General features: G+C 52.6%; 1 protein-coding gene across 1 annotated transcript; it reads right to left on the reverse strand.

The window, feature by feature from the left end:
• Positions 1 to 3939: 3939 nt before the first annotated feature.
• Odf3l1 (outer dense fiber of sperm tails 3 like 1) lies at positions 3940 to 9028 on the reverse strand. Its single transcript, XM_015480213.2, has 4 exons — positions 8601 to 9028; positions 6408 to 6518; positions 5329 to 5442; positions 3940 to 4528 (listed from the first exon to the last, which is right to left on the reverse strand). Exons 1-4 carry the CDS (start codon positions 8719 to 8721, stop codon positions 4047 to 4049), a joined length of 828 nt encoding a protein of 275 aa, XP_015335699.1. The 5' UTR covers positions 8722 to 9028; the 3' UTR covers positions 3940 to 4046.
• Between the last annotated feature and the right edge of the window lie 339 nt (positions 9029 to 9367).

Below are 9367 nucleotides of genomic sequence, written 5' to 3' on the forward strand. Positions count from 1 at the left end.
GCAGCCCCTCGGGAGGACACCTCTCAGTATTAGCTGTAGGCAGAGGGCAAAGCAGGGCTGGGCGTCCTGCTCCAGCGCCTCCATAAGCACAGACACCCCCACCTCCTCCCCGCTGCATCTGTGTGAGAGAGGGTGTGTGTATTTCCCTGTGAGTATATTATAAGGCATGTAGTTGAGGGTGGCTGGTATGAGGTGTAAGGTAAGTTTGGGGTTTTTTTTGTTTGTTTGGTACCAGGGATGGAATCCAGGGGTGCTTGACCTCTGAGCCATCCCCAGCCCTATTTTTTTTTTTTTTTTTTATTTTATTTAGAGACAGGGTCTCACTGAGCTGCTTAGGGCCTCACTGAGTTGCTGAGGCTGGCTTTGAACTTGGAGATCCTCCTGCCTCAGTCCCCTGAGCCACTGGGATTGGAGGCATCATCAAGGTCTCTCTCCTTAAATCCTCTCCCCTCTTTGTGCACAGCCTGAGTGCCTGTGTGCCGTTCCCCAGCTCTTGAGAACCAGAGTGGTTGGCCTCCAGGTTTCTCCAGCAACAACAGGCCCATAGACTAGCCTGCCAGCCAGTGTCCAGGAGGGTCCGGTGATGGCAGCTCTACCACCAACCAGCCTGTGGGAGACCAACCTTACACGTGACTAAGTCACACTCCCCAACTGGGTGCTGAGGCTTTCAGTCACAGAAATGTGGCAGAGCTTTCCCCACCCTTCTTGGGTTCCAGGGTCATGTCTCGTGCATGGGTGTGTCTTGCTACAGCCCCATGGGTGAAGCTATGCTCACCTGTTCCTTTGTAATATAACCCCTTGCCCTGTTTAGGATAGAATCTTCCATGGAAGTGCCTTGTGTGTGTGTCCCCTTCTCTTACTGTGCCCTTGGGTGTAGCTACCCAGATGTCAGTCAACCTGCTGACAGTGGACATCATGAAGATAGACTCAGCCCCCTGAAACATGACCCCTTGCCTTCTCCTCAATATAAGGGGTCAGCGCATGCTCTCGCTGTCTCTCTTCCTGCGGACCCTTAAGGTCAGAGGAGCCGTCACAGCAACCCCAAACAAAAAGGTATTTGTGTCTCTTGTGTGGTTATTTTGCACAGCCCAGATAGCCCAGTTCGACTGGAGTGACCCCTGAGCCTTTTAGTCATGAACAGAAACCCAGCACCAACCCTTGGCTGGGCCAGCCCAACATGAAGACCAGGCCTCTCCCTGCCCTCTAGTGAGAGGAGGAAATGCAGGTGGGAGCTTGGAGCCTCCCTACCCTGCAGTGTCTGCTCACAGATGGAGAGAGCTACCCCCTAACCACCCTCTGAACTCCTGAAGGCCAAGGCTCCAGGTGAAGACCATCTCCCTGTACCCCTGGGCCCAGCCAGAGCCCGGCCTAAGCAGGGGCTCAGCAATGTCTGTTGAATGAACAGATGCAGCTATATGATCAAGTGCCATGCTCTGGGGCCTAATTTTCTGAAGGCACAGGTTTAAGTCCTACAAGAATCAGATGGCAGCTGATTCTTGTAGCTTCCTACAAGATCAAGCTTGGGCCCACCAAGTTGTTCAGAAGGGGTCAGGATAGCAGGGAGCAAGGCCTTCTGCAGATCACTCATCCGGGACACCACCACGGGGAGGAGAGGCCAATTCCAAGCTGGGTGACCCTGTCCTCTTGTGGGCTGAGGCACAAGAGAGGCCAATCCGCCTTCCCTAGAAGCCACCTCCCCTTCTCAGCAGGGTCATCTCTCATATAAACATCTTCATCCCCCAAATATTCCTCCTGACCCCTCTAGCCTCCTTCTTGTCTTCCCTTGAGACCACAAACCCACTCCGACGGTCTGTTCAAGCTCTAGTGTCCAGTCCTAACCATGTTGGTGGCTTCAGGGTTCAAGCTGAAGGTCTGTTTCAGACAGCACTATGGGGGCAAAAATTAGAGTTTAGTTCCAATAAGTTAAGGATCTAGCTGAACTGCGCCCTGACTCTGGTCATACACTGGCCCCTGGTCCTGATTACACACAGAGCCAGGCCTCTAGTTGGAGACAGGCCACGATTCTAGCACACGGCCAAAGTTATTTCCAGACTCTGGGTCTCGTTTTCCTCATCTTTCCAATAGGGGTTTTCGCCTGGGCTGTGCTGTCCCTCAGAACACCCCTGTTCAGAGGCTGGCCTGCAGCTCCCCCAACCTGGTGACACAGGGAGCATCCACTGCTGTCACCTGCCAGCCCCACCCCCATCCAACACTTTCAGCCCAAGCATCACTAATTTTTGCAGCCTCCGTGATAAATGGCATTGTCGGCAAAATGACATCTTCCTAATCTGCTGCAAGACAGATGGGTCCCCGAGCTGGCTCGCTCTCTCTAGAGCCTGCCCAGGCCAGCCTTGCAGAGGCCTGGGAAGGACAGGACAGACACCAAACCCAGGGCCTGGGCAAAGGGTGGGGCAGGGGAGGAACTTTACAGGCCCACAGTCAGGGATGAGCCAGGGGGGGTTTCTAGAAACCTCTATCCTAAAAGTTAAGTTGGGTTGGAAAAAAAAAAAAAAATTCCAAAGAGATTCTCTGCTTCTTCCTCCCCAAACTTGGGTCTATTCACTTTAATTTTTATTTTCAATTAACACCTGGATATTGGGCTGGGGCTGGGGCTCAGTGGCAGAGCACTTCCCTGGCAGGCGTGAGGCCCTGGGTTTGATCCTCAGCACCACATATAAATGAATAAATAAAAGATCCATTTATGACTAAAAAATATTTTCAAAAAACTGGATATTGCTCAAGTTGACAACGATGAGCCATTAAACACTGGTTCTGAGGTGACCTTTTGTTCCTATGTCCCTCAGCCCTTAGGACAACATGCATTTTCCTGAGCCTTTGGGTCTGGGGGCTCTCCTCACTCTCTCCTCTCCCGGCCAAGGTTCCCACCCGCCCTCCCAGCCTCAGCCCGGGGCATCTCACTGGCCTCAGGCTGCCAGATCAGTGGAGATCTTCCCTCTTCCCTTCCTGAGGCAGGGGGTGGGGTGGGGAAGCAGAAGGAGGGCTAGGGAAAGACCAACACCAGACCCGGAGATCCCAGTCTCCCCAAAGGTCAACAGAGTGGGGGCACTTGTTGCCCCAAAGCAGGTGGGCTCAGGCCTGGACTTGAAGACTGAGATAGTGCTGCCCCCTCCTGGATAGGTCAGAGCTCCTCTGCTGGGTTAGGCTGTTAAGGTTGGGGACACAGCAAGGGAGACTCTCCAAAGACAGCATGTGACACTCAGATCCCCTCCCAGCAACTGACCGCAACCTCTAGCTGTGCTTATTGTGGCCAGGTTTCTCTCACTGCCCAGAGAATCTTCTGGAAACACTGTGTCTTATCTGGCTAACTTCCTCATGATAAAGCCTGAGCCCCCCCACACACGATGCCCACCATCTCTTTCCCAGTATTAGCACAGCCTCCGGCACCACAGGCTCCTGCTGCTTTGAACCACCCCCAACTCCCTGTCCCTTTTGGTCCCACCTTATCCTCTTGGGTCCCTTCCCCAGGACACCTGTCCTCCCCCTCCCCAGCTAGAATGGTCTCTCCCTGCTTTCTCACACCCTCCCCTCCTCTCCTGGTTCAAAGTAAAAGGGTTCTAGTCACTGGCAGGGATCAGAGTCGTGCAGTTCTGAACTGGGGGAACCTCTTCCAGGCCTACCCGCTTCCCATCCAAAGAATGACCCTGAGGCCCCGGCAAGAGCAGGAGCTGCGAAAGCCACATGATAGTTAGTAGCAGAGTCAAGACCAGAACTCAGCTCTCCGGGGCTCCTGCCCGGGGCTTTGTGGAGGATGTGAGGCTCCCCCGGTGAGCCAGCCTGGAACCCCTCTTTGACAACATGCACAGTCCCTCTCCCAGTATCCCAGCCCCTCACCCAGAACAGGGCCCAAAGGAATCCAGCAGTGAGGAATGAATGCGAAACGAAGGAATGAATAAATAAAAATATTTATCTAGTGCCTTCCGTGTGCTCAACACTAGCTCTGCTACTTGCATCCTTAATCAAGTTGCTCAATTTGGCGTAGAAAAATAACATCTGTGTGTGGGAGGGTGAGTGCACCAGCGGGGACCTCAGTCACAAATGTCGGTGACCAGTGGGCACAGGTTGGGGGAGTGTTTGACGCCCATGGTGAAAGAGGGCATGCGGGGCTTGTGCACAGTGACCTCCTGAACATTGTGGGAGCCAGGGCCAGGCCGAAGGGTGTGGTCCAGTGGGTAGGCGAAGCGCCTGGCCATGCTGTAGATGGGGCTGCGGTTCTGGTAGATGGACGGCTCGGGCCGGGCATGCATGGCGGGGCCGGGGCCTCTGGCCACATCCTCCTTGTAGAACCAGTTCTTGTTAGAGGAGTTCAGACTATAGCAGGGAGCAGCTCGATGGACGGGGTTGTTGGGCCCCAGAGAGACTGGCAGCTGGTACTGGTTGGGGGCTGGGTTGGGGTCCAACACTCTGAATGGACACCGGTAGCCGAAAGCATACTGGGGAGCCCTGCGTTCCCCAGGGGGACAGATCTTCTCCAAGTTGTAGTGACAAGGGGATGGGTTGGGACACAGGCCTGAAAGTGAGCAAAGTGGGGAGGTAGGGGAGGGACCCCCAGTCCCTGGCACCCAGCTGAAGGGTCCAGAGGGAGCTGTGGCTTCAGCACCATCTCAGCAGCAGGACAGGGACATCCGACCCCTGAATGGGGTGACAGGCAGAGGACAGCAAGATGGTCATTTTTTTCTTGTGGGGGAGGGGGTGCCAGGGATTGAACTCAGGGGCACTCAACCACTGAGCCACATCCTCAGCCCTATTTTGTATTTTATTTAGAGACAGGGTCTCACTGAGTTGCTTAGTGCCTTGCTTTTGCTGAGGCTGGCTTTGAACTCTCAATCCTCCTGCCTCAGCCTCCTGAACCACTGGGTTATAGGTGTGCACCACTGCGCCCAGCAGCAAGATGGTCATTTAGGCCATCCTGACACCAGGATTGTGATACTGTGTCATCATATAAAAACCACCGGGGCCATCAGCCTTGGGCTGCTAGTGCGCTGACGTTGTCCCTGTGGCAACAAGAGGAAAACATCCTGAGGTCACTACAGCCTGTGAGCTCCTTAACGTGGCAATTATCGCAGCCTTCACGTGAGCCCCATGACATCATAATACATAACCTGGCTTCTAGGCATAAACACTGTGACAGACATGGCGATAACAGCGTGCCGCAGGGGTGTCTCGATGTGCCATCGCAAGGAGATGCCAGCATTCAAATATGCTGCTACTTTGACCCTGCTCAAGTCCTAAGGAAGGACCCCCATCCCCTGACCCTTCCCTCCTCCTGGCCTCCCTCCCTGCCTCTCGCCCTCTCCAGTCACAGCTTACGCAGGTTGGAGATGCGCTCCTCCATGGGGACCTGCGGGCAGCTGGACATTCCAAACCGAGTTATTTTGGGATCCAAGAAGTAGCAAGGCCCAGGGCTGCATATATCTGTGACCCCTGTAGGGAGCCAAGGAGGGACCCTGTCAGCCCCAGTGGCTGCCCCAGCGTGAGCCAAAAGGAGTAAGTAAGGACTCCTTTCAGATCCTCTGACTCTTGGGTCTTTGGAACCCTTGATTCCTCATCCATAAAGTGGGACTTTTGGCACGTGACCTGCTATTCTGGACTTGTTCTGGGCTGGGGAGGTAGCTCAGTGGTACAGCACTTGCCTAGCATGCACAAAGCCCTGTGTTCCATCCCCAAAATACCTAGTTCAGAGGAAAAAATAAAATAGTGGCCACACGGGCCAAGCACTGCAAGCTTAGGTAGAGAGGTTGGTGCCAAGACGTAATAATAGCCCCTGTGGCTATTGTTAGTATTGAGAAAGGGCCCAGCCCAGGCCAGGGCAGTTCCCTGCCAAAAAGGGTGTGGCTCCCCTCACGGAGGAGCCTGGCAGACACCCTAGATCTCAGACCCCCCAGACACACATGGCCTCACCCCTGTCCAGCCTCTTTTCTCACTGGCCTTGGCCAGCATCCCCGGTCTTCTAGGACTGTTTGCTCCCTCCCTTCCCTTCCTAGAAGTTCTAGGCCACCTGGGAAGCTCTGGGGTCCACCATTCCCACCACATCCCCACTGCCCCCACTCCTGCCAGCCACTGTGCCAAGCGAATCCAGCAGAACATGACGACCAGAGCCAAGGGGTCCCAGCCAAAGGTGAGGTGGAAAAGAAGCCCTGCTCTACCAACCAACGGTGCTAACATCCGCCACAGGTCCCCCGGGGCCGTGTGGCTGGGAGCTGGCTGCACCGCAGCCTTCAGAGGGGCTGGGTCATGCAGGAATCCCTGCGCTTCCTTCTGCCCCACTCAGGGCAGGCCTCAGCTCCCTGTGGCCTGTGGCTACAGAGGTTGGCTCCATGCCTCTCACTGCACCCACAGTCTCCAACAGTGACCACACCCATAAGCATGACAGGGTGATGGCTGCTCACGCTTCTCTGAATGCCGCCTGTGCAGGGTAAACGCGGGCTCCTGGAACATGGAGGTGTCGTGGTCTACGTAGCCTGTGCAGGATGGCCGGAGGTACTTGGCAGGCCCTGGACCTGTAAGGACAGAAAAGGCAGCCTTTAGCCTGAGTCCACTGATCCGAGACAGAGGAAGCCCCAAATACAGTGACTCATGAGAACACGGGTGGGGGGGGCGGGGGGGTCTTGGCTCTTGCAGATAGCCTACTACCACAGATCCACTGCCATCCAGCTGCTTCCTTAGGAAAGAGACAGTATTCCTAGATAAAAAGCAGTTTCCCTTGGGCAGACAATGCAGAGTAAGAATGGTGAATGGTAACAGTTAAAATTAATTAATTGAGGACTTTCTCTAAGCCTAGTACCATGCTAAGCACTTAATAATTTATTTCAATGAAGCATCCCAGACGACCCTGAAAAGGAGCTGCTCTTGTTTCCCATCTTACAGATGAGAATATTGAGGCTTAGAAATATCAGTCTACCACTCCTCAAAAAAGAAGTACAGGGCTGGGGCTGGGGCTCAGTGGTAGAGCGCTTGCCTAGCACGTGTGAGGCACTGGGTTCAATCCTCAGCACCACATAAAAATAAATAAGTAAAATATTATTTTATTACATACATCTACAACTAAAAAATATTTCTAAAAAAGAAATACAAATGGCCAAAAAAATATACAAAACAATGTTCAACATCTCTAGCAATTAGGAAAATGCAAAACTACATTGAGATCTCTTCATCTCATACCAGTCAGAATGGCAGTTGACAAGAATACAAATAATAATAAATGCTAGAGAGGATATGGAGGAAAAGGAACACTTTACACTGTTGATGGGATTATAAATTTGTACAACCTCTATGGAAATCAGCATGGAGATTCCTCAAAAGACTAAGCATGGGACTACCATATAACTCAGCTATACCACTCCTTGGTATTTACCCTAGAGGATTAGTCATTGTACCACAGTGGTACCTGCATACCCATGTTCATAGCAGCACAATTCACAATAACCAAACTATGGAACCAGCCTAGATGCCCATCAATGGATGAATGGATGAAGAAAACGTGGTACAAATATACAATGAAGTTTTATTCATCCATAAAGAGAAGTGAAATTATGTTATTTACAGGAAAATATATGGAACTAGAGAACTTTACATTAAGTGAAATGAGTCAAACTCCAACAGTCAAGGGTCATGTTTTCTCTCATATGTGGAAGATGGAGCGGAAAAAGGAGCTGGGCGCAGTGGTACAAGCCTGTAATCCCAGTGGCTCAGGAGGCTGAGGCAGGAGGATCTCGAGTTCAAAGCCAGCCTCAGCAAAAGTGAGGCACTAAGCAACTCAGTGAAACCCGTCTCTAAATAAAATACAAAAAATGGCTGGGGATGTGGCTCAGTGGTCGAGTGTCTCTGAGTTCAGTCCCTGTAACCCTCCCTCTCCACACACACCCCCCCCCAAAAAAGAAAGAGGAAAAAGGAAAAGAAAGGTGACAGGGGACAGAAATCTTGTGAAAATCAAAGGGAGATCAGTGAAGGAAAGAGACGAGGGGATGGGAGACAGTGGGGAGCAGGGAGTGCTAGGGAGTATATTGGTCAAATTATATTGTTATATTGTGTGCATGTATGAATACATAACAACAAATCCCATCATTATGTACACTATAAAGTGCACCGATAAAAAAGTGTGTGGAAGAAAAAAAAAGAGAAGTGGAAACTTCAAAGTAAAATATGAAAACAGAAAAAAAAAAAGTCTGCCCAAGTCACACAAGACAATAATGTGATAATTCTGAGACATTCAGCTAGCAGAACCTAAGCATGTCATCACGACTTTAACCCACTTCCTACTTAGGGGAATAAGCAGTCATTAACAATATGGTAAGAATTCATTTGTCTGGTTCCCATTGAAAGTAAGATTGAAAGGAAATGGAAGAGCTGAAGCCAGGACTGGTGTGTAGCTCAGGGATAGCGTGTTCACCTAGTGTGCCCTGGATTCAATTCCCAGCACTGGAAAGAAGAGTAAGCAAGATTAGGCTAAAGGCTCCTGATTCACCACTCTAAGGCTTTTTTGAGATGAATCTGGCTGAGAGATGTGCTTGGCAGGAGGCAGGACTGGCAGGCTGGGACTCCCTCAGGGAGTGATCCCAAGCCCGGGGTGGGGCCTTTCTCACCTCTGATCATGGCCATGATGATAGGGGTCTGCTTCACCTCCTGCCATGAGGGCACCTGCACCTTCTTCTCTGGGTGCTGTGCATAGAACACGTAGTTCGGGGCCTCCTTGGGCCGCATCATGGATAAGGCCGGGGAGGGGCCAACAGCAGCTACAGCCGAATCTGAGCCTCAGGCAAGGAGCTGGGGGGGCCCTGCCCCCAGCCCCCCTGACCACTCTCCCCACTCCTCCTCAGAGACCATGTGGGGGCCGAGCAGGAAGACAGTCCTCTGGCTTGAGCAGCGGAGGCTGTCTGGGGTGCAGCCAGCCACAGGGCCCAGAAGGCTGGAGCTGGGGATGACATCACCACAGAACTTGGACTGTGAAACCCAGTGTGTTTATTTCCTCCAGTTGCCGTGGCGCCTGAACTGCGGCGAAGAGATTCTAGGCTTCGTGCTCAGTAGTGGAACCCTGAGAGCTCAGCTGCTGCTTCCCACCCGCAACTGGGTGACATGCTCAGGGGTCCCAGGACCTTGGGTCTGGGGAGGGTAAGGGAGGGATGATGTCACACCCAAGCCAGCTCCTCACTATCAGTGAGGGTGCCTAAAGGTTGGGGACAGGAGTGGAAAGGGAGAGTGGGATTGGTCATAGATGAAGGGATTCACCACACACAGCCCTGGGGCCCTCTACCCATTGCCCCTGTCACCTGTCTCTCTGGCTCTGGACACCTCCCCCTGTCCGAGTCTCTTTTCCCCTTGGCAGAGGATTAGGCCAACTGCTTTGCACTAA

This window comes from Marmota marmota, unplaced genomic scaffold, assembly GCF_001458135.2.
Source record: "Marmota marmota marmota unplaced genomic scaffold, marMar, whole genome shotgun sequence".
In the NCBI taxonomy this organism is placed as follows: Eukaryota; Metazoa; Chordata; class Mammalia; order Rodentia; family Sciuridae; genus Marmota; species Marmota marmota.

Excerpts from the sequence above, each read along its gene's own strand:
- Odf3l1 (XM_015480213.2), bottom strand. The coding sequence starts at position 8,721 with ATGATGCGGCCCAAGGAGGCCCCGAACTACGTGTTCTATGCACAGCAC. Across the intron at positions 6,519-8,600 it reads CATCATGGCCATGATCAGAG|GTCCAGGGCCTGCCAAGTAC; the intron begins GTGAGAAAGGCC and ends CTGTCCTTACAG. Across the intron at positions 4,529-5,328 it reads GGAGCGCATCTCCAACCTGC|GCCTGTGTCCCAACCCATCC; the intron begins GTAAGCTGTGAC and ends GCTCACTTTCAG.